At 50.3% G+C, this 27510-nt stretch overlaps 1 protein-coding gene and 1 long non-coding RNA gene across 2 annotated transcripts in view; one reads left to right on the top strand and one right to left on the bottom strand.

Moving 5' to 3' along the window:
• LOC138930488 (uncharacterized) overlaps positions 1-10220 on the bottom strand; it is a 37699-nt gene extending 27479 nt beyond the window's left edge. The window contains exon 1 of the long non-coding RNA XR_011446200.1: positions 10019-10220. This is a non-coding gene — a long non-coding RNA (uncharacterized lncRNA). The remainder of the gene's footprint in view (positions 1-10018) is intronic.
• On the top strand, positions 367-27297 carry XPNPEP2 (X-prolyl aminopeptidase 2). The gene is made up of 21 exons (XM_070290801.1): positions 367-678; positions 3723-3793; positions 5095-5205; positions 6327-6390; positions 7207-7311; positions 7514-7600; positions 8623-8769; positions 11431-11532; positions 12182-12263; positions 12547-12742; positions 13516-13605; positions 15308-15417; positions 16078-16155; positions 17227-17298; positions 19541-19601; positions 20819-20888; positions 21333-21437; positions 21873-21932; positions 22194-22270; positions 24829-24918; positions 25192-27297. Exons 1-21 carry the CDS (start codon positions 630-632, stop codon positions 25384-25386), a joined length of 2022 nt encoding a protein of 673 aa, XP_070146902.1. The 5' UTR covers positions 367-629; the 3' UTR covers positions 25387-27297.
• Positions 27298-27510: the final 213 nt, after the last annotated feature.

Consider the following 27510-nt stretch of genomic DNA (forward strand, 5'->3'; position numbering starts at 1 on the left):
GGGCTTTCCTGAGGTGATTCAGCCCTCAGTTCAGGAAAGTCAGTCTCCGGCCGTAACTAACTCCCCTGAGGGTGCTGTGGCACTTCGCAGGCAATGGGGAGAGAGGACACTGGCTTTTCCTGAGTCAGGCCAGCTCAGAAGAGGCGGAAGGATAAACATCCATCTCCATCTCGAAGCAAAAGTGGGGCCGTAGCCAGAGCCTGGGTGGGGGAGCTAATGGGAAACAGCTTGCAGGAGGGAGGGGGACAGAATTCGGGAATGGCCGAGGCTGGCTGCTGAAGAGGGGGCTGGGAGAAGCAGGCTGATTGAGACCAGCTGCCGCTCCTCTGTCTCAGATCTTTGGACTCTGCCCCGGGGCGGGCTCTTACCCTATTCTGGATGATTGGAAGCCAACAGAGGCTGCCTGGGGCAGTTGAGTCTTCTCCACCCAGCCCGACTCCTGGAATCCTCAGAAACGAAAGGCCAGAGGAAGACTCTCCATCCACCAGCTGGACACCTCCTCCCCATTGCCAGCCCCCACCCTCTGGCTGCTGCTGCCCCGGAAAGGCCTGGAGGAAGAGGCCAAGGAAACAGCCTTGTCCACTTTCCCTTGACCCTACATCCACCCAGCACCAGCATCTGAAGACCCCATGGCCTGGGCTCGCTGGGGTAGCCACCCCTGGCTTGTCCTCCTCTGTGGTATGTGCACCCTGGCCTCCCCGCTCTGGGCTCAGAAAGGGTTGGCATGAAGGCTGGGCCCAGGTTGTCTCTCTTTTCTTGATTCCTCTCTGTCTTGAGCAAGAGGAACCCCAGGACAGTCCTGGGGACCCTCAAGACCCATCTCAAGTCTGGTTTGGCACCTTTCCATTCCCACCTGTTAAAGAAAAAATGATTCTGGCACTTGTTAAAAGAGTAAGGAAGATTTTATTCAAAACTATTGCAATAAGACTATTGGACTTATAGTCCAACTTACCAGACTTCCTTGGTGGCTCAGACAGTAAAGCGTCTGCCTATGATGCGGGAGACCTGGGTTCAATCCCTGGGCCGGGAAGATCTCCTGGAGAAAGAAATAGCACCCCCCTCCAGTATTCTTGCCTGGAAAATCCCATGGATGGAGGAGCCTGGTAGGCTACAGTCCATGGGGTTGCAAAGAGTAGGACACGGCTGAGCAACTTCACTTTTACTTTATTGCAATAAGCTAAAAGTTAGTCACTCAGTCGTGTCCAGCTCTTTGCGACCGTAGCAAGAATACTGGAATTCCTTCTCCAGGGGGTCTTCCCAACCCAGGGGTCAAACCTGGGTGTCCTGCATTGCAGGTGGATTCTTTACTGTCTGAGTTACCAGAGAGGCCCTAAATTGTTAATTGCTCAGTCCTGTCTGACTCTTTACAACCCCATGGACTGTAGCCCGCCAGGCTCCTCTGTACGTGGATTTCTCCCAGCAAGAATACTGCAGTGGGTTGCCATTTTCTTCTCCAGGGGATCTCCCTGACCCAGGGATCAAACCCAAGTCTCCTGAATTGCAGGCAGATTCTTTACCCACTGAGCTAGCAAGGAAACCCTCTACTGCAATAGGGGCACTGCAATAGGGGACAAAGGGCTCAACTCTGAAAACAGTAAAGATGGATGAGAACTTCTTGAGCAGAGTGAGAGGGTCAGTGGATGTAAAACTACCAAGAGGAGACATCAAGGGTGAAGCAATTTTTACTAAATTGACTTCATAGGATTCTTGCTAAAGGCAGGGTGATGAGATATCAAGGGTGGGAGATGAGGAATTTGATCAGATTTCAAGGCTGATAAGATACAAAAGGTGAGTGATTCTCTCTAAAGTGACTTACCAGGATTCTTGCTAAGGCTGCTGCATGCAGGCTCAGTAAGGACAGGATGGAGGTGGAACTCCAGACCTAATGGAGGAGACGGCTTGGAGGAGCCTAACTACAGTTTGGTCTTTGTCACCATTATGGTGCCCTGTTCGTTCTCTTTGTTCACAGTCAAGTGCCCAGCTCAACATCCTCCACATCCACTCCACGCTGACCTTACGAAGGCCTCCTCTTTGCTCTGTGGCAGCAGGTCCCTGCTCATTCATTCAGTACCCAGCTCCTGACACCTCCCCAGTACCAGGGACCACAGGTTGCAGAGCTGGCCGTTGTGAGCCATAGCCCAGGCCTCAGACAACAGTAATTGGGGTGTCCAGAGGGACACAGGTCGGCTGTGTCTTGCTTCTTATGTAGGTGTTTTAGCCTCACTATTTTGCCAGATCTGCTCCTATGGAAACAAGTATTCACTTTCTGAAATCAACGGGTGGGTCTTATCTCCTCCTTGAGTTTATGTGACTGAGAGAGACAGCCAGGTGTGGCACTGACAGTGTTAGAACCCAGGTGTACTAATTCTGTACTCAGAAAGGATTCCCCCAAAACATGGGGGACTGGAGGGAAGGCCTATCAGAGACCACTGGACTTTCAGAGTGTGAAGGCCCAGAGCCTGCAGGAGCTAGCCCAGGACCTGGCACACAGCAGGCACTTAGGAAATGTTTGCTCCATGAATACTGGGCGACTCTTCTTGGAACACACCAAATTTGTGGCAGAGCCTCAAGTAAGTAAATAAGGAAGTGTTAGTTGCTCAGTTGTGCCCAACTCTTTGCAACCCCGCGGACTACAGCCCACCAGGCTCCTCTATCCATGAAATTTTCCAGGCAAGGATATTGGAGTGGGTTGCTATTTCCTTCTCCAGGGGATGTTCCCAACCCAGTGATTGAACCCGGGTCTCCTGCACTGCAGCAGATTGTTTACTGACTGAGCTACAAGGGAAGCTGGTGGCACAGCCTCAAATGGAAACTAAGGCTCCATACATTCTGTCCCTTCTGGGACACCAGCCTTCCATGGTTGGCTCTTTTGTACTCAGATGGCCCAGTTTCAAATTCCTGCTCTGCCACAGACTCACTGTGGCAAAACTTGGGTGAGTAACTAAACATATCTGGGCTTCGACTTCCTCCTCTGTAGAAAGCAGACAATAAGACCCAACTCACAGGGTTGTTGCAAGTTATCAGATGATATATAGAGTTGGCCAAAAAGTTCATTCAGGTTTCTTTGTTACAGCAGATGGGGCTGTAATCTAATACTATATAGATAAGTAGCACAGTTCAGTGTCTAGCACACAGTAGGAGCTCTTTAAATGCTAACCCACCTTACCCCACCAGGGGACGATGTCAGCCTGGGATTGCTTGTCTTCTGTGGCCTGGAATGAGCCGCAGTGATTTGGAGTGTAAGAAATGGTATAAGTGGGCCTTGAATTTAAGTAAACCCAATATATATATAATTAGATTTATAGAAGGGTAAAGCGAAGGTGGGGTGATTATTTAGTGAGATCCTCTAGAGCATTTAAGGGAAAATCTGATTACAAAAATTTAATTTACACACAACTTTTCCAGTTTGGTAGACCCTGAAAAGACCCAATTAGATTAGAAGGGAAAAATTGATTTAATGAGCACTAAAACCCATCCAAAGGTGGCAATCACTTGTCAGTGAAACAGGTTTCTTTGATTGTGACCCAGAGTGCCATGCAATTCAGCCTGATTTCCTATGAAATGTGATTATTTTTATCCTCAAGTAGAGTTGGACAGCATCTCAGTGCTACAAAGGATGGCGGCTCTGCTGGGGTTCAGAGGGGCGTTGAGGGAACATGTTCCCGTGCTGTCTAGGACTTATATGGTCTCCGAGTGACCCTGGATTTTTCTCCGGTTTCTAGTTTATGCCTGGGGCCACCCAAAGTCACTGGACCAGAGAGAAGATGTGAGAAACTGTTCCATCAGCCCTCCGGTGAGGCCCTCCCTTCGCCCCGCCCCACCGCTCCCACCTTCCTGCCCATCCCCCACGGGCCCAGCTGCTAGCCTCGCCCTCTGCCAGCCTTCCTCCCGATTTCCGGACTCAGGGGCCACAGTTTCTGATTAACCTCCCCCGGGGCGGGCGGCTCATTCTCAGGTGTCTGACATCCGCCCCATTCCGCCCTCTCAGCCATTCCCGAGGCAGGCTATCTAGCCTTCCCTCCAGGCCTGGGCCTGGGCAGCCCCTGGGAGAGGGAGGGGGTGGGAGGAGGGGCGGTAAGGAGGCGAGAGGCCCCTAGCTAGCCTAAAGGCTAGGCAGAGGCCGGCAGGAAGGGAGGAAAGAAAACAACAGTTCTGGAGGAACTGGGAGGAGGGCGGAAGACCGAGGGCTAGAAGAGCCAGCGGAAGGTCAAGAAAGGGAGGCCTCGGGTGTGAAGACTGGTGAGAAGGCCCAGCACATTGGAGCCGAACGGTCGTCAGCTCCTACTTGGAGACCAGAGCAGTTCTTTCCACAGCTAAATGAGAGTGCGAAAGAGCTGCCTGGGCAGGAGCAGCCCAGACGTGAGGGCTCATGGGCCTGCCAGCAGGTCACTACAGTCTCAAGACATGGGACACGTGTGCGTGCCGTGCCCACTGAATGTGACCCGTGGGGCAGGCAGGTCGGTGGGCACTTTAATATTACAACCAACACGGATGTGTCCTTGAGTAGAAAGCAAAACCAAACAGAAAACCCACACTTTTTAAGATCAAATAACCTTTAACAAGGTAGGGCTGCCAGGTGAAATACAGGACAGCCCAATTACATCTGATTTGCAGATAGTGAATCATGTTTTTAATATAAATATGCCCAAATAGTACATGGGACTTCCTTATATGAAAACATGATTCACTGTTGACCTGAAATTCAAATGTGACTGGGTGAACATCCTGTATGTTTATTTGCTAAACTGGTATCCAAAGAGGGACCATCCCCTGGCCTGGCCCAGTGCCTGGGCTCAGACCCCTACAGTTCTTACCCACCCCTCCCCACCTCAGGTCTCATCACTGTCACAGAAAGTCCCTTTCCAAACTTGCAAACACCTCTATCCAAGCACCTTAATCTAGAATAATCCATAACATCCGCTGCTGCCCCATCTCTGGCCAGGCTGGCCCAGCCTATGCACCCCCAACCCCTACCTAAAGGGAGGCTGGAGGCCCCTGCATCCATCGTTTTCTCAAAGCAGTGTGTGTGTGTGTGTGTGTGTTTGTGTGTGTGTGTGTGTGTGTATGTCTTCTTGTCTTCCTGTCACCTGTCAGTACCTTCCAGTTACTGCGGTCAATACCACAGCGCAGCTCACAGCCCTCCGCCAGCAGATGTACATCCATAATCTCTCTGCCTACATCGTCCCCGACACGGATGCCCACATGGTGAGGGATGACTCCTCTCCCCAACCCCCACCCTCTCTGCTACCCAGGCCACAAACAGGACTGTTGAGACTCAGAAGATGGAAGACAGAGAAAAGGTTTGACAGGCAAAGGAAAGGGAAGTGGGTAACCTGGACACGGGTGTTTTAGGGCAACTGAAACAATGTATTCCTTTACATAGGACAGAAGACATTGCCCAGTCTTCTTGAACTCAGGCCATGAAACTATAAACAACTTCAGAACAATTTTGATCAGTTCCTAGATGGTGGATCCAGAATGAATGTTTAGGATACCCCTGCCCTAGAAGGTTAGAATATAGGCTGGAAATTGAATTAGAGGAACCCTGAGATGCCTTCTGGCTCAGCCCTTCCCATCAGCTGATGGATGGAGTGCTGAAATGATCACACGTCCAAGAGTATGAGGTACAGGCTGGAAGAGGGGGAGTAGTCAGGGAAGATGCTTGTCTGAACCAGAGCTGCCCAGCCATCCCACTCTTGCCCACCCTGGCTCAGCCTCCACCCCATTCACCCTGCCAGCACCAACCCAGTTGGAAGAGAAGGCATTTTTAGAGTCAATATCATTACTTGAATTAGTTTCCCCACCTGCTGAAAAGGGCTAAGAAGCTTAGGTAAGGATCTGAACTTCTCAGAGCCTCAGTTTTCTCTACTGCAAAATGGGAATAATGAGATCTGTCTCCAAGAATTATGGGGACCAAAATGCAATAATGTGTAAAGCTCTCTGCAGAAGTTATTTATGATAGACCCATTCTACTGTGCTAGACTGGGGAGGAGGACTATTGCAGGGGAGAACCAGTAGAACAAAAAGGCATGATCCCAACTGTAGAGAATTTGCATCCTGGCTGGGGAGACAAAACTTCTTGGCAAAACAATCCAGTGCAGGACTGTGGGGTTTTGATGCCAAGAAATACAGTTGTTCAAAGGACGGGAAGATCCTGAGAGCTGGGGGAGTTCCAGAGGGCTTCCTGGAAGAGGTGTCCAGTGAGCTCAGGCTTGTAGGACTGATTGATTCTGACTAGACAGAAACAACTGGGATGTGGCTGGGGGCCTTCCAGGTGGGGTGTCACTCCATGAAGGAGACTAATGACAGTGTTGTTGATTTCCTAGAGCGAGTACATTGGTGAATATGACCAGAGGCGTGCATGGATTACAGGCTTTACAGGGTCTGCAGGTAACAGCTATTACCTGCCCCTCATTGCTTCTGTTGGGAGACCAAGAGTGGTCAGAGAGGCCCTAGTGTGACTAATTCTTAGCAACCAGGACCCCAGGATTTAGTGTCCAGAGGCCCCTGCTACTCTCTCTGTCTCCCCTCCATCACTCCTAAAGGGGTCACCAGGGCACATCTTAAAGCCGACCAGCCACACTTCTGCACGAGGCAAATGGCCCTCCTGACTTCTTTCCTGTGCTCACGGCCTCAGCCACAGCCAGGCCCAGCCTCACACTCCCTGGGCTCCATTTCTGGGTCAGTTGCTACCTCTATATCTAGCCACTGATTTCTTTCACCCGATGGCTCATATGGGGGCAAAGTTTTACTTTGCTGGTCCCTTTATGGACAGCATCACCTCACGTGATCCAATGAGACACAAACATAGAGACCCTTTCTAGGGTACTGGTTTCGGAATTGGCCTCTCACCCTGACCCTGGCTCCTTGAGTGAAACCTAAGCTTCTCTTACTGATGCTTAAACATCCCTCCCCTGGGCTTCTAGCTGCCTGGACTTGCCTATCACTGGTCCTTCTCTTTGCCAAAGTCACCAGGTTTGGCTTCTTTGCCTGTCCTCAGCAAAGCCCCTGGATTAGTGTCCACATCAGCCTTCCCCCCAACACTCTCTTTAACATCTCCTGGCTCACTTCCTTCCAAGGGAGGAGAGAAACTCTTTCTAGAGGCCCCTTGTGACACTGTCAGAGACTACCGCATCACGCATGTGCTAACTAAAGCCATGCTCTGCACTGTCCCCCTCCCCTCCAAGAGTCTCTGTTCTGCCCCAGGAGTCGCGGTGGTGACCATGGGGAAAGCCTCTCTCTGGACCGACAGCCGCTACTGGACCCAGGCTGAGCGGCAGATGGACTGCAACTGGGAGCTTCATAAGGAAGGTAGGAGACTCCTGGGGAAGGTACAGGTGAGGGGGTGCCTGCAAGGCCATTCTGGGCTGCTGTGAGGAGCTTGGGAAATTTGGAGCCATCCCTAACCTTTGAGACGGATATCATGGAGGACAGACCTGACAGGACTGTCACAGACAGAAGCCTGGCTGGAGGGCTGTGGTAACCTCAATGTACCTTCTTGTCTTTCTCTCAGTTGGCACCACTCCCATCGTCACCTGGCTTCTCACTGAGATTCCTGTTGGAGCACGTGTGGGCGTCGACCCCTTCCTCTTCTCCATCAGTACGTTCTTCCCTCAGTTCCAGTGTGTGTGTACACACCAGCGAGGGAGACTCAGGCCCTCGGGATGTAAAGAAACCCATCCTGGCAGAAGGAGGTGCAGGGGGACTCTAAAAATAGAATGTTTGAATTTGTGGTTGCAGAGTATTTTGCAACAAGGCTGTATTCCGGGATTGTGTAATGAAAAGACATTTAAAAGAATAGAGTTTTTTAAAAGTCAGGAGTGCAGAGACCCAAACTAGAAGATTCAGGGAGTTGTTAAGACCTAATCAATGAGTAGGCTAAGATGGTCTTCAACCTAGAACCATCCTCTGTACCCTGGGACTCTACTGATCGGGGCACTAGAATCACTTGAGAGCCCTCTTCTGGAAGGCAGCTTGGAAGGGTTGGAGGAGTTGGAAGGGTTTCTGAGTAAAGAAGCACAGTCCCTGGGACTTCTCTGGTAATTCAGTGGTTAAGACTCTGCACTTCCACTGCAAGGGGCATGGGTTCAATCCCTGGTCTGGGAACTAAGATCCTGCATGGTGTGTGGCATGGCCAGAAAATAAATAAAAAGAAGCAGCAGCACAGTCCCCTCTTCTCCCCTCTAGGAACATGGCTCCTTGAGCCCTGGTGCCCCCACCACTGGCCAGCCTGCCCCCAAAGGTGGCGTCCTCAAGAATATGTAGTGGAAGGCTCCTACTTCAGACCTGGTTTCTCTGCCAGCCTTTCCAGTGGCCTGAACCTCAGCATTCCTTTGGGCTGTGGCATGCAGACAGGACCGAAAAGAGGGCCCCACAGCCATTGACACTTAAAAAGATGAGCTTAGCCAGCTGACTGTGGACAGCATTAGGGTGGGCTCAGGACAACTGAGCTTTGAAAAGTGAAGGAAGAAGGTGAAAGGGCAGAGCTCAGAAGGTTCAGACTGCTTGGACAGGCTCTGGCAGCCAGGCTGCAGGAGTGGAATGAGAGACAGAGGGGACAAGAGCTAACTTTGCCTTAGTCACAATTTTTCCTGAAGTCTAAACTCCTTCCTGTCTCTGTAGACTCCTGGGAGAGTTATGCCAAGGCCCTACAAGTCTCTGACAGAGAGCTGCTGTCCATCCCCGTCAACCTTGTGGACCTGGTGTGGGGGTCAGAGAGGCCTCCAGTGCCAAGTGAGCCCATTTATGCCCTGCAGGAGGCATTCACAGGTAATTTCCTACGCTCGTCCTCTTTCCCAGCTTGAAGCAGCACTGACCGCAGTGCTGCTCCTTTGGCTGAAAAATTCATCCTAAGAGGTTCCAAAGCAATGGTTTCATGTGCACCTTTCATGCAGGTTTCTAGGCCCCCTCTCCTCAGAGAATCTGAATCAGAGGGTCCTCAGACCATACTTAGAAAATGCTGGAATAAAGAGTGTTACGATTTAAAGCAGGAGGGAACAGGAAGGGAGGAAACAAGGGAGTCAGAGAATGATGAAAAAATCCCTACCCCTTTGCAGAGAGAAAAAAACATGAGTTGCTTCTCTGGTACTGAAGACTGCTTTGTATTGAATCATTCAGACCTTGACTTCTCGCCCTCCTGTGATGAGGAATTCAGATGTAAGATGGCTGGGGTCAGATGGGCTGGTGTGGACAAAGCAAGCATAAACTAAACTCAAGGTCAATCTGTGGCACAGATTAAGATTCAAGTTTTGGCCAAACCACAAAGGAAAGTTAACTGACCCCCTAAAGTTCTAACATCAAAAATCTTGACCCCACTGACACCATCTAAATATGTCATAAGGGAACAGTATGCTCTATGATTCTTGTAAGTAGTAACTAAGCTCCTGACAGGACCCAGGCTGCTGATTATGAATCAGTGTCTTGACCACCACCACTCCCTACCTTCCTAGGAATTCTGATACAAGCCCTTGACTTGAATTCCTGGGAACATTGGGCAATCTGAGAGGCCCATTTCCATACACAGGTCTACGTACACTTCTTGTTTGGAAAGGAATCTGGAAAACAGGAGAGAAATTTCAAAATTTTGGGTCTGATGAAACAAGTCGCAATTGGGTCCAATTTTCTTTATCCATTCTGATGTAACTTGCAGAATCTTTCTGCTGCTTGACACAGTTTTTAAAGAAACTTGCTATCCAAGACAGTTCCATCATAAATAAAACTCATCCCATTCAGATAAGGAAGGCTGCAGTTCCATCAGGAAGAGGAGGGGATAAAGAGGGAAAACCTTCCAGGGGCTGGGAAAGAATTCACATGGGTTTTATCACTTCCCACAAGTGAAAGGAAACCAAGCCATTGCAGGCTGTTAGTCTTCAAGGAAAGGCCACGCAGAGCAAGAATTTGGCCTGGAAGCCCAAGAACAGAGTCTTTCTAAGCTTATAAGAGAGACTTTCTCTCCAGTCACTCACAGGTTTTAAAGGGGATGAAGTAAAGAGCATGAAAAGTAGTTACTCAAAGATACCTCTGTGTATCCAGCCATTGAAGTTGCCTTTCATTTGTTGTCTCGAAAATGTATCACATCCATGAACCTTGAAAACATCATTCTAAGTGAAAGAAGCCAGCGAAAGCCCCATGTTGTATGATTCCATCTGTGTAAAATATCCAGCATAGGCAAGTCCGTGGAGACAGAAAGCAGATCAGTGGTTGCTGGAGCTGGGGGGAGAAACGAATGAGAGGGACAGCTGGAGGGCAGGGTTTCCTTTTGGGATGATGAGAATGTTCTGGAATTAGTGCTGGTGGTTGCACAATCTCGTGAATGTTCTTAAAGGCACTGAGTTGTGCACTTTAAAATGGTTAAAATGATACATTTCATGGTATGTGTATTTTACCACAGTAAAATAGAATCAACCTTAAAAAACAGTATTACACCCAAAGCTTTGGTTCTTGTTGAATAGTTTTACCTGTTTGCATAAAGATTTTTTAAATTGAATTATGTTATTTATGCTAATCTCCAAGCCCAGCTAGAACTCTTCATGCTTATGATCTTCTGCCAGCAAATTCCTGGCCCTGCAGAGGGGCAGACTCTTTAGAGGGATTGCAGGGAGCAAGAAAAAAAGATGAAAACCAAAGTCCTAGAACCAGTATACAAGCATCTCCAAAAGGACAGGTCTGTGACACACAGTTTAAGGACAAGGTGGAGACTAACAAAGTTAGCAAGGTCATCCAATGTCTGTACCAGTAAGAGTGCAAGCCATGTAGTCAAACAGACCTGGGGTCAAGTCTCAGTTCCACCCCTTGCCAGCTATGAAAAACCATAGATGAATCACTTTACCTCTCTAAAGCCTCAATTTCCTTATCTGTAAGATGGGCCAAGTAAGGATTAAAACAATGTACACAGAGTGTTTAGCTCAGACCCAAGTGGCTTTAGTAAGTGCTGGGGTTACCACAGAGAAGAGGATTAAACATGGGCAAGCCCTATCTGTTTGCTCTTCACCTCAGACTGCTCTGCTGATTTCTCTTCTGCATGCCTATTTATTACTCAGAAAGTTATACTGGACTTTCTATACGGCAAGACACCATTCTATATACATTACAAATCTTAGTTAATTCGACCCTCACAACTCTATTGAGGTAGACACTATTATTATAATCCATCTCCATTTTACAGATGTGCAAAATAGGGCACAGAGCAATTAAGTAATTTTCCCAAGGTCACCCAGCAAGTAATCACAGAGCTGGAATTTGAACCCAAACAGTCTGGATCAAGAGCCCCATGTCCTTACTGACTACACAAGTAAGAGTCTGATTAAAGAAAGGGTTCTATTGCTTTTTAAAGGAATGGAGAACGATTGCCCTAAAGGGAGCCCTCTCAGGAACAGAGTGGCAAAGAGAAGGTAGGTCACTCATGCTTTCTTTGGGCTCTTTCATTTCCAGGGAGCACCTGGCAGGAGAAAGTAGCTGGCATACGCAGCCAGATGCAGAAGCATCTTGAGGCCCCAACTGCTGTCCTTCTATCTGCACTGGATGAGACAGCCTGTGAGTATAGATCTGTGGGTACAGGGAGGGCCTGGCTTGCCCAGGAACCCCTAAGCTTCCTGGGCCCTGCAGCAATGACCATGTACCTGTGGGTTCTGAGAGCTCCTTGGCCTTGACCTGTAGGAACTGAGGTGAGGGCAGTAGCTTATGCCTACCCAGTAAGGAAACCAGGAAGCCCCATGTGATCTGGGGCCAGCCCACGGACCACTGGAGGACCAGGCAACCAAAGCAGTAGAGGTTGTTGTCTCATGAAGGGGAGGAGGCCCAGCAAACACCTCTTACTGCCTGGCCATGAGTCCAGGGCGCTCACACGCCCAGCTTTAGCACCCCATGCAGCCCCACTCTCTCCCAGCATGGCTCAGCGCTTCTCACCCGACCCCAGCTCTGGGCTGGAAGCCCACTGACACCCTGCGCAGACTACTGGCTGAGTATCTGCTTTTCCTGGGAGAAAGAGTCCCTAGAGCTCATTAGTGCTTCAAAGACCCGCCCCTCTCCAGAAAGACTGAGAAACATTCAGGGGTAGAGGATGCGGGTAGGCATGCTGCTGAGGATCTTTGGGGGCCAAAGCAGCCAAGAGGGTAAAAGGTGCCATTTGCAATTGCCTCAGGCAGGTCAGCTTCAGCTAGGCCCCATCAATTCTCTTCCCCAGGGCTCTTCAACCTGCGTGGCAGTGACATCCCTTATAATCCCTTCTTCTATTCCTACACGTTGCTCACCGACTCCTCCATCAGGTAGGACTTGTCCTTGGCTTGAGGTCATTGACTTCCTCCAACCCCTCACAGCCCTGACCTGCAGCCTTCCCAGAAGTGAGGTGCCTGCCCCTGCCGGACCCTCTAGGAAGCCTCTGATCACCTTTTCCTGACCCCCTTTGACCTTTGTTCCTACATACTCCAAATCTGGCCTGCACAGTTGCCTGGTGCGGGCCACCTCTGACCTCCAGGAACACAGGGCCTCTGGTCTTTTGCATTGCCCTTAGAGACTTCTGGGCCCTCCCGGTCTTCCCTGTCCACCCAGGTTATTTGCAAACAAGAGTCGCTTTAGCTCAGAGACCTTGCAGTACCTGAACTCTGGCTGCACCGGTCCCCTGTGTGTGCAAGTCGAAGACTACAGCCAAGTCTCTGGCAGTGTCCAGGCTTACGCCTCAGGAGATGTGAAGATCTGGATCGGGACCAGCTATACTTCATATGGGCTCTATGAATTGATACCCAAGGTGGGTTTGCCAGGCCCCGGCTCATGCCAGGCACCATCCCCCTACCCCCACCAAGAGCCCCGATAAGTCTCAATCTAACAAGGAAAGGGGGAGAGCCCCTTGTCCATTCTGGCAGTTGGTCAGTCAGCAGTGGTGCAGTGAGTCTCCTTCTAGGCCTCCCTGGAAAGAGACAGGAGAAGCAGTAGCAGGACATTGTCCACAGAGATCCCAGACATTGTCACAGAGGCTGGGGGAGCAGAGGCTCTGAGGTCACCAGATGAGAGGCGGAGAACCGACTGTGCCAGGACCTTGGATGAGTGACTTCATCAGTCCAGGCCTCTGCTTCCTCACCTGTAAAGTGGCACTAAGAGTCACAACCTCAAAAGAATTGCTCTGAGGAGCTTAAAAGGAGACAGTGCATATAAAAGCCCAGTGCCTGCAGCAGGGCAGGCTCTCAGTAAGTGGCAGTTGTTATGATACGAGATGTGCAGGAAATAGACTTGTCCGAACAGCCCACAACTGGCAAGGGCCAGGCTTGCATCCATCCCAGAGCACTGTGGGGATCCAGGACCAGGGAGGGAGGAGGAAGCAAGGGAGCGGGGGAGAGAGGGAAGGTTAGGCTGGACAGAGAAGACAAGGAAAGCCCTGCATAGTCAGAAAGCACACACAGGAAGGGCACTGCCACTCCAGGAAACGGCAGCTCTCATCTCAGCCAGGATTTCCTGCTAATCCTTTTCAAACCCCACCATGCCCTAGACAGGGCTCCCAGACCATCTCCTCTCTGCTCCTCACAGGAGAAGCTCATAGAAGACACCTACTCCCCAGTGATGGTAACCAAGGCGGTGAAAAACAGCAAGGAGCAAACCCTCCTCAGGGCCAGTCATGTAAGTCCATGGGCAGGCAGACACACAGGCCTCTGGGGCGCTCCCAGTCTGATGGGTTAGAAAGGAGACCATGCACGAGGAGCCTCAAGAAGGCCCTTAGTGAAACATAGACGTGGACACCAAACTCCTGGACACCCACTTATGCTCCACCCCCTCACTCACAGCTTGGTTCAGCGGTTTATAACCTGAGCCCCAGAGCTACAGTGTCTGAGTTCAAATCCTAGTTCCTCTAGCCACCTCCTAGCTGTGTGACCTTAGGTAAGTCACTTCACCTCTCTGGGCCTCAGTTACCTTCTCTGTAAAGTGAGGATCATAGCTGTAACTATGTAACTATCATAGCAGCAGAGGATTGTTATGATAATTAAAGATAAATCTCTCTCTACATTATATAGTATAAATAATAAGTTAAATATATTAATTGTAATACATAATATAAATATATACAACATGTACACGCTTAATCACTCAGTTGGGTTTGACTCTTCGTAACTCCTTGAACTGTAGCCCACCAGGCAAGAATACTGGAGTAGGTTGTCATTTCCTCTTCCAGGGGATCTTCCTGACCCAAGGATTGAACCTGCATCTCTTGCATCTCCTGCATTGGCAGGCAGGTTCTTTACCACTGCACCACCTCAGAAGCCCTAAATATATACAGTATACACTCCAGTACTCTTGCCTGGAGAATCCCATGGAGGGAGGACCCTGGTAGGCTACAGTCCATGGGGTCGCAAAGAGTTGGACACAACTGAGCGACTTCACTTTTTCACTTTGTACATATTTGCATTTATATACATCTATGTATATGTGCAAAATATACCTATAAATATATAATAATTGTGTAAATATGTGATACTTATAATTATAGAGTTCTATGTGTATAAATACAGTTATATATTTATATATATATTAAATATATATATATAGCTTTTAATACCGCCACCTGGCACACTCCAAGTCTTAAATATGTTAGCTTTTATAATTTCTTCACCCTGGGGAGAAGATGGTTTGCCCCTTTGGATGTTGCTGCTGCTGCTAAGTCGCTTCAGTCGTGTCCGACTCTGTGCGACACCATAGACAGAAGCCCACCAGGCTCCCCCGTCCCTGGGATTCTCCAGGCAAGAATACTGGAGTGGGTTGCCATTTCCTTCTCCAATGAGTGAAAGTGAAAAGTGAAAGTGAAGTCGCTCAGTCATGTCCTACTCCTAGCGACCCCATGGACTGCAGCCCACCAGGATATTCCTGTTAAAATTGGGATATGTTGCCTCATTTTTAAAAGCTTTTCTTGTGGAAAATGTTAAGCATGTACAAAAGCAGAGGAAATAGCTTAGTGATCCCCGTCACTATCATCCAGCTTTGATAATCATCAACTCAAGGCCAATCTCATTTCCTCTACAACCCCACAGTCATTACCTCCACTCCCCATCCTCTGCTGCTGGATAATTTTAAAGCAAATGCCATCTATCACATTGTTTCTTCTAGCAACATTTCAGTATCTCTGACAAGACAAGAATTCTTTTTAAAACATGACCATACTCTGATCATGTATATAGACATGAATAAGAATCCCTTAATAGTGTCACATGGCCAGTTAAACCCTCACGTTTTTACAGCTCAGCTCCCAGAGCAGTCACCACATCTCCTGCATCCTGGAGCCCCAGCTGAGACCGTTCCTCAGTCTGCCTTTCTGCTTGTCCTGCTCCAGGTGCGGGATGCTGTGGCTGTGATCCGCTACTTGGTCTGGCTGGAGAAGAATGTGCCTCAAGGCACCGTGGATGAGTTCTCTGGGGCAGAACAACTGGAGAAGTTCCGAGGGTGAATGACCACAGCCATCCTTTTCGGCTAAGTGTGGGAATGGGGGCAGGGAGGGGAGCCTGGTCTTCTTACTTACTGGGGAAGGAAGACCCTCCTTGTATTTGAGGGCTCTCTGGAATAAGGAGTGACAGGTTCTTGAGTGGTCAGGAAGCTGGGCAGGGGTATTGGATGACATTCCCCAATGCTGCCAAGAGCTGGGCACCTAGAAGGGCCACAACCCAACAGCGCCCCCTAGTGTCTTCTTCAGGCACGGGCCTCTGAGGAGAGGCCGGCTCAGGCCAGTAGGACCTTGGACCACTTGAGAATATCAGGCTGAGCTGCTCCTGGGCTGGGGGAGTTTTCAGATACAGGGAGCTAGGTTTCTTCACACTTGCTTTACTAGGAACTCACTTTGGGACACAAAGCTTTGGTTTCCCCATCTGTAAAATGGAGGTGGAGGAGGAATAATTGGTGTCTGCAGTCTCTCCTTCTCTGACCTTGAGTGGTCTATAAGTGACAGGTCAGGGCTTGGGAAAGGACAGGAGGTGGCACTGGGAAAGCCAAATGGAGCCTGGCCAAGGGAGGGGCAAACATGACTTTTCACTTGCCTTTGCTAGCTCTCCTGGGCCCAGCCTAGTCCCTGAGCCCATTCATTGACCATTCCTGCCTTGTCCTTTCCAGAGAGGAGGAGTTCTTCTCTGGATCCAGTTTTGAAACCATCTCTGCAAGTGGCCTGAATGCTGCCCTGGCCCACTACAGGTACTTCAGGAGGAAAAATTTTCTGGGGCCCTGTGGAGGACTTGAGTCCACATTTAAGCTTTGAGGTCTTTAGCACTGTGGGAGCTGGGGCTGGGGAATAGAGCCTAGTCAGGTGTTGGGAGTCTCCTTTGAATTAAAAGACTTGAGTAATTTCACTGCCCAGGAGGCTGGGACTTTATGAGCACTTAGGACAGAAGGATCTGGAAGGCAGATGGTGGGACTGCTGCTGGATGTTTTTCCTTTGCTTCCTGTGAGTTATTTAATTCTTAAAGCTCACAAGCACGTGGGGAAGAAGGGCCCATTCACTCTCCCTGAACCAACCAAGGTGGCCCCCAGATATAGGCTGGGCAGATGTTTGGCTCCATAGCAAACAAACACCTGCAGCCAGCCTGATGAAACTGGGGAAGGGGAGTGATCAAGCTCACCAGATGCCTCTGGCTGGCAAGGGCAAAACTGGGAGAGGGCAGAGACCCTCCAGTGGTTGGCCTAGCCTATCCCAGACTTCCTTCTCCTGGTGGCCCCAAGCCTTCAGCTGCCTTGGCCCAGCCCCCTCTCCCTACTAGAGAGGAGCATGGTAGGAATTCCTCAGCTCTACCAACTGCTGCTCTCCAGCCGCACCCTTGAGTTCCCTCCCTTCCTGTGCCCTGGTTTCTTGGGGCCGTCTGCTCCTAGAGGCAGCAGGAAGTTAGAGAAAGCCCTAGACTGAGCATCTGGGTCCAGGCCCAGTTCCCTCATGGCTTTCCTGAGGGGCCTCCTGATGTAAAAGATGGCTGGACTGGGTGCTCGCTAAGGCCTCCTCATCTCCCACATTCAGGGCTCTTTCCTTTCTCCCTCCCTGGAGACCAGGGCCTGGCCTGGGGAGATGTAGGATACACAGATGTGTGCCGAGGACATTAGCAGCAGAAGTTCATTAATCTTCCAGGGCCCTTTGGGAGATGATGACGTCCCCAAGGGAGTTAGCTGAAAAGCCAACCCACAGGGAGGAAGGGGTTCCTCTGCTTTCACTCAGGACCCCTCCCTACCTGGCTCAGTGTTAGGCTGCTCCTTTCTCAGCATCTTTGCCCTTCCCAGCCCCACCAGAGAGCTGCACCGCAAGCTGTCCTCAGACGAGATATACCTGCTGGATTCTGGGGGACAATATTGGTATGTACTCCACCTCACCCCCGCCCTGGCCCGGCTGTGTCAGCTCAGACAAGAGCCAGCCAAAGGTTTCCCTTCCTGGGCATGGATTCTGCATCTGAGAAAGGAGAGGCCTGGATTGAATTGCTTAAGTAGCCTGTCCATTTTCACACGTGGGAATCCCTGCCCGGTGGGCAACCGACAGAGGCCAAAAGTGCGGCTGCCCACAAATGCCTAAAAATCAGGAAAAGACTCCCCTTGTGCAAGTAAAAGGTTTTTTTTTTTTTTAAGCCCAAACATTATTACACAGTCCCAACTGCCCTGCTTGACTGTGCAAAAAGTATGCCCATATTCTCACCCAAATACCCTGGACACAACCTGCATGCCGTGACAGCACAGTGCACGCCCCCACCCCGCCCCTCACTGCGTGCTTGGTGAGGTGACCGCATCATGTGGAGCGGGGGCAGGATCGGACCTTCAAGAGAAGCGGACAGGTGAGTGACGCAGCGTCAGAGGACAGCCAGCAGCAGAGCTGGGACAAGGCACTACCATCAGCATGGGATATGTTTGTGAGTAGACGTGTGTGTGTTCTGAGTATGTGCATGGCCACAGATAGGGTTATGTGGGAGGCACTGTCCCCTGCTCCAGGACTCCACAATCTGCGTGTCTGCTTGTGTGCTCTCATTGAAATTAGTATATACCCATTTGGTGAGTGGCATTTTTTAAGATATGTTACTTTTGTACAGTGCACAACCTGAACACCTAGACATGATAGCCATGCGGGCTAAGTCGATTCAGTCATGTCTGACTCTTTGCGACCACATGGACTGTAGCCCACCAGGCTCCTCTGTCCATGGGATTCTGCAGGCAAGAATACTGGCATGGGCTGCCATATCCTCCTCCAGAGGATCTTCCTGACCCAGGGATCGAACTCACATCTCTTATGTCTCCTGCATTGACAGATGGGTTCTTTAACACTAGCACTACCTGGGAAGCCCTGTTATGGAATACTGGAGTAGGTTGCCATGCCCTCCTCCAGGGGATCTTCCCAGCTCACGAATCGAACCCAGGTCTCCTGCATGGCAAGCGGATTCTTTTCCAGCTGAGCTACCAGGGAAGCCCACGATAACCATGAGAATAGGCTAAGCCCATTCCTTCCAAATGTATGACCAATCATTCACACAGGAGCTGAGTTGAAATGGGCTGGAGGATTTTCCCTTCTCATCTGGGAAGCAGTTGGACTCTGGGAAACTTGGGGGAAAGGAAGGGATGTGCTGAACTGATGCAAGAGCCAGGAATCATTTCCCATCCTCTATCCTGTGGTGAATGTGCTAATGACAAAGGCCCTTCACTGGGAGCCAGCCTGGCGGGCGTTCAGCCTAGCAGCCTTTGCAGTCACCAGTATGGCGCAGTGCAGACTTGAGATGGCTGATGTGCAAAGGGGAAGTGAATTCTCGGTGTGTTGCTGGATTGGGGCGTGCTCAAGCAGGGTGAGGCCAGGGAAACGGTCACCTCACTTCCTCTTCTCTCCTTCTGAAGAAGTCAGCCACATCCTGTGACCTGCTCCCAAGCTGGAGTCCCAAAGGCCCTGGGACCATTCCCCACTTCCCTGGGGGTGGGGGTGGCCGCAGGGGCCATTCTGGGGTAACGACTGCAGGTGGTGGTTGGCAGTCAGACTGTTTGCCTTCTGGCAGCTTCGGTTCACTGAGCAAATCCCTGGGGCAGATTCATGTTTACAATGGAGAGAACTGTATAAAGCCACTGCTTGAGCCAGGCCCGGCCTCCGTGAGGCCAGCGAGGGAGAGTTGTCTCGTCTATGAAATGGGGATAATGAGGTTTGTTCTGCATCCCTCATTCTGTAAATAGTAAATAAGTGTATGAATGTGTGAGAGTGTTATGATCTCTCAGTTTCCCCATCTGTAAGAGTGGGACAATCCCTTCCTGCCTCACAGGAAGCCTGGAGGGAGCATTTCTTTTAGAGCCAAACTGGCCCAAGGAAACTTTTGGTCAAAATGGGTGGGGTTGGGGTGGAGGATGTATGTGGGGACTCAGGATTCCTGACGACTTTGCAGAGCTCCTTCAGACGCACATGCTGAGGATGGGAACTGCATCATGGCTGCCATCTTCTTCCCTTGGCCTCCTTCCCCACCGCCATCCCAGTCCTGCCACTCAAACCCCAGTGGTGAACACTCCAGAAGAACAGGGCCACGATCCCTACCCCAAAGTATTCACCTGAGCTGGACCTGATGATTGTCCTTCTCCACAGGGATGGGACAACAGACGTCACCAGGACAGTCCACTGGGGCACCCCCTCAGCTTTCCAAAAGGTAGGCATCAGACCAGATTTCCCTGCCTATGCTCACCCAAGGAACACCCAAGCAACCACTCCTGCAAGAGCCATTTGATTATATAGAGTCTGAAACTAAAGCCCAGGGAGGTTAAGTAGTTTACCATAGGTCACACAGCAAATTAGTACCAGGAAACCCAGTGCCCCGGACTACTTCCCCAGAGATACTTCAGGCCCCTGGTAGGGCCTCAGCCCAAGCTTATCATCATCCCATTTCAGAAACTCAATGAACAAATATTTATTTAGTGCAGTCTGAGCCTAGCCTTGTGCTGAGCAGAAAGGAAGAAGACAGGCATTCCATTCCAGGGGAAAAAAAACTGGCACCAGCATAGTCTCAGAGGTGGAAAGGGACTTCACTGTTCAGGAAACGATGAGGGGTGGGTGTGGGGACACGGTCTGTGCACCTCTGGGACCACATTCGTGCATTCAGCAGGTGAACTGTGGCTCAGACATTGTACTTGAAACAGAGACAGAGAAAACAAACACTGGTCAGGCCTCCAGGAGCTCAGTTTAGCAGATAGATCCAGTACCCCGGGCTGTCATGCTCAAGATGACAAGCCCTGTGTGTGTGGGGGGGGTGAGGAGGGGGTGAAGGGGACTCACCACATCACCACAGGGAGTGACTGGGAGAAGATGCCTCCCTCTCTCTTTCCACGAGGTAACAGCCCCAACAGAGCAAGGCTGGCCTGCCCATTATTAGGCCTCAACTTAATCATAAGGCCGTAAGAAAACTCAAGGGTGATCATGATAAGGGCAGAGGGGCGCTGACCTCTATTTGACCCATTTACTTTGTTGAGAGCACCCTACACGCACAAGTCTACCCACTCCTCCCAACGACCTGAGCTGGTACTATGATCATCCCATTACAGACCACGAAACTGAGGCACAAAGAAGCTCAAAACACTTGATCAAGGTCAAGTTTGTGAGTGGCCATGTTAGGATTCTAGCCCAGGGAGTTTGCCTTCTAAACCCTTACTGTCGCAGCCTCAGCTCACCCCCCACCTAGACAAGCCAAAGGGAACCACGTGGACCAAGCCCCAGCTTTGGGCAGGTGCCCCTCCGCCTCCTTTGGCCATCTTCCGGAACCCGTGTGCCCACACACAAGCATGCATGGGTCCCCCCGTATCCCCCTGGGCCCACATATGAGTTTTTAGCCACTCAGGCCTCATGCACATTTTGTCACCTTCTCTCCATCAGGAGGCATACACCCGCGTGTTGATAGGAAATATTGACCTGTCCAGACTTGTTTTCCCAGCTGCTACTTCAGGTGGGTTTTGGAAACCAGGCTGGACCCAGAGCCTCAGGCCCTGATTCCACTGCAGCCAGACCCTGGGAGGCCAGTGGGGCAGGGGTTAGGTCATCACCCCCTCCACTGTATAGATCCAGTCCAGCCCAGAGAGAGAAAGCCACTTGCCCAAGATCACACAGAGGGTTAGTGGGAGAGCCAGGCTTTGAGCTCAGAGGCAGGGGTGTTCAGTGTGCTGCAGCAGTCATGGGAGGATTCTGGGAGGAAGCAGGTGTCTTGACACATGGGGAGGTCCAGGTAATGGGTACAACATAGAATAGACTGGAGACAGGGCATGCCTACCTGCCTCTCGGTCCCCTCTCCTCATGCACCATCCTGGTGGTTAGTCTGGGAAAAGTTAGCCAGAAGGGGCAAAGCCAATACTGTGGCATCCAGCCAATTGACTGGAGGTCGTCTCTCTTCCAGGACGAATGGTGGAGGCCTTTGCCCGCAAAGCCTTGTGGGATGTTGGGCTCAATTATGGTCACGGGACAGGCCACGGCATTGGCAACTTCCTATGTGTGCACGAGTGTAGGTATCTCTTTGGCACTCCCCTGCAGTCCCCCCTCTTATGAGAGAGGCAGAGTATTTCACAGGTATGGAAAGGACTGGGACCCGTGGAGGGGCAGTGACCCAGGCCAGGGGACCCAGCTGGTGGGAAGTTGGTGCTCCACAGGGTAAGTGAGAAATGCTGGCAGTTGGCCACTCCAACTGGCATCCAGGATGGGTCCAGAAAGAAGAGAGGCAGGTCAAGACACAGTGGCTGACTGGCCTAGACCCCAGAGAAATAATAGCCAGAGCCGACCAGTCACTGGTAGACGAGGACAGTGGATGCATGCTGCTGGGGGTATCCAGTTACCTGCACTTTCCCAGAACCTGCCAGATGCCATGGAGCCTGCTAGATGCCATGCTGGCGAGTGCAGGAGAGCTGACGCTGGCCTTGCCTCTCCCTCTCTCCCTTTGCAGGGCCAGTGGGATTCCAGTCCAGCAACATTGCCATGGCCAAGGGCATGTTCACTTCCATTGGTACGGTTCTCGGACTCCTCCACGACTTCATTCTAGCAAATGCCAGCCTTCAGGGAGCACAATCCCACACAGGCCTGCCCAGACTCCACTGCTGTACTCCCTCACCCACCTCCCCAGTCCCAAATAGGCTGTCCCACCATAACACCAAGCCCCTTCTAACATCTAGCAAGTGGTGGGACTGCCACTCCTCATTCAGTACAGGAAACCTGGGCTTGGGTCTTCCCCCTACCTAATGTCACCAGCATCTCTTCTGTCTCCCAGAACCTGGCTACTATCTGGATGGAGAATTTGGGATCCGTCTGGAAGATGTGGCCCTTGTGGTAGAAGCAAAGACCAAGGTAAAGACAGGCTGGAGGGGTAGACAGCGTGGCAGGGACTTTGGGCTGCATCAGGGGTGAGGAAGGTCAAAGGAGAACTCAGTGTATGGGCATGAATTTCTTTAGAGTCTTCCTTAGCACCAGAATAATTCCATAAAACAGTTTCTCAAACCTGTTTGCACATTAGAATATTTGAATCATCTAGAGTTTTGTGTTTTTTTTTCAAGCCAATGCCCAGGTCTCACTCTGAACCAAATGAATCAGTAGCCCTGCCCTAAATCATTGGTTCTCCATGCACATAATAAGCACCAGGGGAGCTTGTTAGTTATAAAGATTCTGTATAATAACAACCAAGAAGATAAAATACCTAGATATAAACTTTAAAAGACTTATGTGCAGAAAATCTCTACTGAGGGACATTAAAAAAAGATTTAAGTAAACGGTGCTCTCTGGAAATAAGCCTCAATATTATGAAGATGTCATTTCTCCCTAAATTAATCTACAAATTCAAGACAACCACAATTTCAATGTTAACTGGATGCTTTTGTAACTTCACAAAATGATGGTAAAGTTTATTTGTAAAGATAAACATGCAAAGATAGCTCAGTAGCTAGGATAATTCTGGAAAAGAACAATAAGGGAAACTAGCTCTTGCAGATACTAGCCCACACTACAAAGCTGCCATCACTAAAACAGTAAGACAGCAGAGATGGGAAAGACGGATGGAACAGTGAGACAGAATAGTTAGTCCAGAAATAGACCCTCTAATTTCTATAAAACGAGATGGGAATTTAGTTTACTATAAAGCTGTTGCCTCAAAACAGTCAAGAAGAGAGATTGTTTGATCACTGGGCAGGGGAGACAAATGGCTAATCATTTGGTTGGGGGAATTAAACTGAAGAACCTCGTTGTTACTCTAAAAAAAATTGCAAATGGATCAAGGTTTAAAGGTGAAACCATAAAAGATCTAGAAGAAAACCTATATGAATTCATTTATAATCCCAGGGCAGAAAGGGGCCTTTATAACTCTGACTCAGTTAAACAAAGAACGTCTATATGGGAACAATGCCAAAATGAGGTCAAAAGATGTGTGATAAGTATAGCACATATATCTGAAAAAGGGGGGATGTCCTTTTACCACAAGCTTTTAAAAAATCAGTAAGACCAGGCTTCCCTTGTGGCTCAGCTGGTAAAGAATCCACCTACAATGCGGGAGACCTGGGTTTGATCCCTGGGTTGGGAAAATCCTCTGGAAAAGGGAAAGGCTTCCCTGGTGGCGCAGAGGTTAAAGCATCTGCCTGCAACGTGGGAGACCTGGGTTCAATCCCTGGGTCGGGAAGATCCCCTGGAGAAGGAAATGGCACCCCACTCCAGTACTCTTGCCTGGAGAATCCCTTGGATGGAGGAGCCTGGTGGGCTACAGTCCACGGGTCGCAAAGAGTCAGACACAACTGAGCGACTTAAAAAAAATTTAGTAAGACCAAACTAAGGAAGAAAGAAAAAATGATTAAAAGACATAAAGAGGCAATTAACTAAAATCAACACAGATGGCCCATAAATTCGAAAAGATGCTCAACTTTATTGTTAAAAAGATATAAATCAAAGTGACAATGGAGTACCACCTGATAGACAAAAGCGAAAGACTTTGATGATACCCAGTGCTTGTGAGTTTGTGGGGACAATGACACTCTCATACGTTGCTTGGGTAGGTACAAATACCTACAAACTTTCAGGAAGGCAGTTTGATAATATCTATCAAAATTTATACTAAAAGTGCCTGTGTTTTTTGTCTCTGCCTTCCCACTGCCAGATGTGTACCTTTTGGCTATAGTCCCCAAATGCCACTTTTGTATAAAGATGTTTATATGATGATGTTGATTGTAGCATTCACAGTAATAGTTTAAAAAAATGGAAACAGCCCAAATATCCATCATTGGTTAAATAAATTATCATCCACATACTATGGGCCCTTAAAAAGAAGGAGGTCGACCTTCCTGTGCTAATATGGAGCACTCTCCTAAGTTTACTATGGGGGGCGGGGACAGAGTTGGGGAAGGTGCAGGAAAGTGTCTAGTAGGATCCATTATGCTTGAATTTTTTTAGCATATACTTGTATATATATTATATATGCCAAAAATGTTTTCAGGAAAGAAACCGGGCAAGGAGGAATCTTTCCATTTTTATTGAGTCTCTTTTTGTAGTTTGAATTTTCTAAGCACATACATGCAAGAGCTCTCTGGGAGATGGGAATTATGGGCTATTTCTTCTTTATGCTTGTCTCCATAGATACATCAATTGATAGAAACAGAGATACGGATAGACAGATAGAGAGATGTAGAGATGGAAATTAGATCTCTACATCTGAGAAATATAGGCCTAAGTCTAAACTTCAGGAATCATGAGGGAAGCACCAAAGGCAGGTGGCTAAGTGGTGGGCACAGGGGTGGCCAAGGGCACTGTGGGGGCTCAGGCTTGACAAGGCCAGTTCCCTGTGCCCCGGGCTTCTGGGTGGAGTGTTCTCTCTCTCCGTCTAGCCTTGCTCACTTCCTGCTTTCCTCCTTTACCTGTGGGTCCCCCAGTACCCAGGGACCTACCTGACCTTTGAAGTGGTGTCCTTGGTGCCCTACGATCGGAACCTCATTGATGTTAGCCTGCTGTCCTCTGAGCAGGTGAGCGGGCACCCCTCGGCGCTGTCTATCTCCAGCCCTCAAGCCAGTGACTGCCTTCTCCCTGGCCCTGGCCCTCTCTTGCCTCTGTTCCCCCTACCCTAAGACCCTCTGCCCCTTCCCTCACTTTGGGAGGGTCCACACGGGTGGCATCTATAGGCTCACACTGGGCATCCCTCCCCTGATCACCTGAGGATGGCTGGGGACCTGGGCCAAGCTGGCACCAAGCTCCCACACCTTGGCCTGTGAAGCCCTCACCCCTCCTATGTCTTGCAGCTCCAGTACCTGAACCGCTACTACCAAATAATCCGTGAGAAGGTGGGCCCGGAGCTGCAGCGCCGCCAGCTTCAGGAGGAGTTCTCCTGGCTACAGCGGCACACAGAGCCCCTGACTGCCAGGGCGGGGCCCACCACCTCCTTGGCCCCTCTGGTGACAGTCTCTGCTCTCGCTATCCTAGGCTGGAGTGTCTAGTGTCTGAGACTCCCCTCCTGACCCTCTCGCTCAACTCCCCTCGCCCCACAACACCCATGCCCCAAGAGCCCCCGCCAACCCATTGCCTAGAAACCACCGCTGCCCTCAGCCTCCTCCTCCGGAACCAAGCCCTAGGGGTGTGGGGCTTCTTGGTCACTGTCAGCACCTCCCCAAACCCCTTCTCCGCCCTACACTCCGACCTTCAGGCTGGGACATTCACCCTCAGCTCCCAACCCCTAGCCCCTGGATACAAGAGCCAGGTGGTCCCCTTTCCTCCTATGAATCCAGCAGACCAGCCACTGACTTGGCAGACCCACCTCCTCCCCCACTTCAAAAGACCAATACAAGATAGCACCCTACCTCCCAGGAGCTCCAAGACCCTGTGAGAGTCCCACTCTGTCACACCTGCTGGATACAGCCTGACATACACTGGCTCCTGACTTGTGGGTATTCCCGCACCCTTGAGGCTGCCTCTGGCCTCCTGCCCTGGCCCTGACCCTGCAGTGGCCTCCTGGCTGCAGTCCACAGGCTGAAGGAACAATTGCTGCCTCCAGGCTGCTGCGCCCCTGGAGGGAGAGGAAGAGATGGTGGCTGAGGCCTTTGGCTGTGTTACTGCCACTCCAGGGTCAGACAGACCAGCCCCTCTACCCACCCATGTGTAAGCCCATCACTCCTAAACCCTGGATGGGTTTCATTCCTACCGACAGCATGGGGAGTTAAGCCATAGGAATCTGCCCAAGGGGTAGGAGAGGACTCTGGAATATGGCCCTAGTCGAAGTTGGGAACAACCTGAGCAACTCTACCCAATCACTACCCCAGACTTCCCAGCACGTTGGTCACCCAGTGAGCTTTCCAAAGCATAGGCCCTGGGACCATGCTGAAAAATCCTCCAGCATCCTTGAGTGATCATTAACCTGTGTGCATGAAATCTGGTCTCCCCATTTTACAGATAGGAGAACTGAGTTCCCAGTGGGGTAAGACCTGCCTGAGGACACACTGTGTTTGGTGGGAAAATGGTGGGGCCAGAATGGATCAGCAGTCCAGATCTTTTGCCCCTTGGTACCGTGCAGAATGCCCTAGCCTACTTGCTAGCCCTTTCCAGGTTCGCCGAACCAGTGGCTGGAGCATGAGGGAGGATAGGGAAGGGCTGTCCCTGGCCAGCTGAACCATTAGCCACCTGGGCTCACATCCTGCTAAAAGCTTGAAACAGCCTGGCAATGAAGCCTGCTTGTGGGTTTTGCATTGTCTGCTGTGCAGCCGGGGACTACTGTTACCTGTGGCTTTTGTGGTGGGGGCGGAAGGGGAGGAGGTGAGGTGGGGGTGGGGATGTGAGGCTCCCAGAAGCTCAGTTAGGGAGCACATGTGCTTGAGAAGGTGCAAGTGAGCATGCGTGCGTGTATGTGGATTCGCATGCATGCCACGCCCAGCCAACCACCTCCTGTGGTAAAAGTTGTAGCTTTGTGGACAGGACCAGAGGAGCCCCATGCTGGGGGACTTGCAAAGGTGGTCCCAGAAAGTTGGGGCCAGCACCAAGGGGAGGAGAAAAGGAGAACTCTGGGGCAGAGTGTTGAGCAAGGGCACCCGGCTGAGGAGTCCCCCAGGTGGGAGCACCAAGTGTGAGGGTGGACCTGTGACAGTTATTACCACCAATGTTGCACCCAAAGTCCCCAGCTCTGAGCCATCCTCACTGAGAGCCTGTAGCACCCCATGGTGGGCCCCTGTTTGCTGAGTCATTTGCTCCCTCACAAGCTCACCCAAAAAGACGTAGTCATAATAAAATGAGTCGTCACCACCATCACGGTCATCACACCTATCATCCACTGAGTGTTCACCATGTACCAGGCACTGTGTTTTACATTTTTTCAATTTTATTGTGCTAAGAACATTAAATGTGAGATCTACTCTCTTAAATTTTTAAGTGTACCATACATTATCACATTTTCCCATTTTATCCCCACAACCTCTGAGAAGGTACTTACATTGTTCCCATTTTACAAATGAGAGAATGGAAGCTAGGTTCATAGAGATTAACCAAGTTGTCAAGGTCACTTGTCAAGGAAATGAAAAGAGCAGAATTTAAACCAAGCAAAGGACTCCAGGACCCATTCCCTTAAAAAGGGGAAA

The sequence above is a fragment of the Ovis canadensis genome, chromosome X, assembly GCF_042477335.2.
Source record: "Ovis canadensis isolate MfBH-ARS-UI-01 breed Bighorn chromosome X, ARS-UI_OviCan_v2, whole genome shotgun sequence".
Taxonomy (NCBI): Eukaryota; Metazoa; Chordata; class Mammalia; order Artiodactyla; family Bovidae; genus Ovis; species Ovis canadensis.

Coding starts and splice junctions, on each gene's coding strand:
- XPNPEP2 (XM_070290801.1), top strand. CDS start 630: ATGGCCTGGGCTCGCTGGGGTAGCCACCCCTGGCTTGTCCTCCTCTGT. Junction 3,794..5,094: donor ACTGTTCCATCAGCCCTCCG/GTGAGGCCCTCC, acceptor GTCACCTGTCAG/TACCTTCCAGTTACTGCGGT. Junction 8,770..11,430: donor CCTGCAGGAGGCATTCACAG/GTAATTTCCTAC, acceptor TTTCATTTCCAG/GGAGCACCTGGCAGGAGAAA.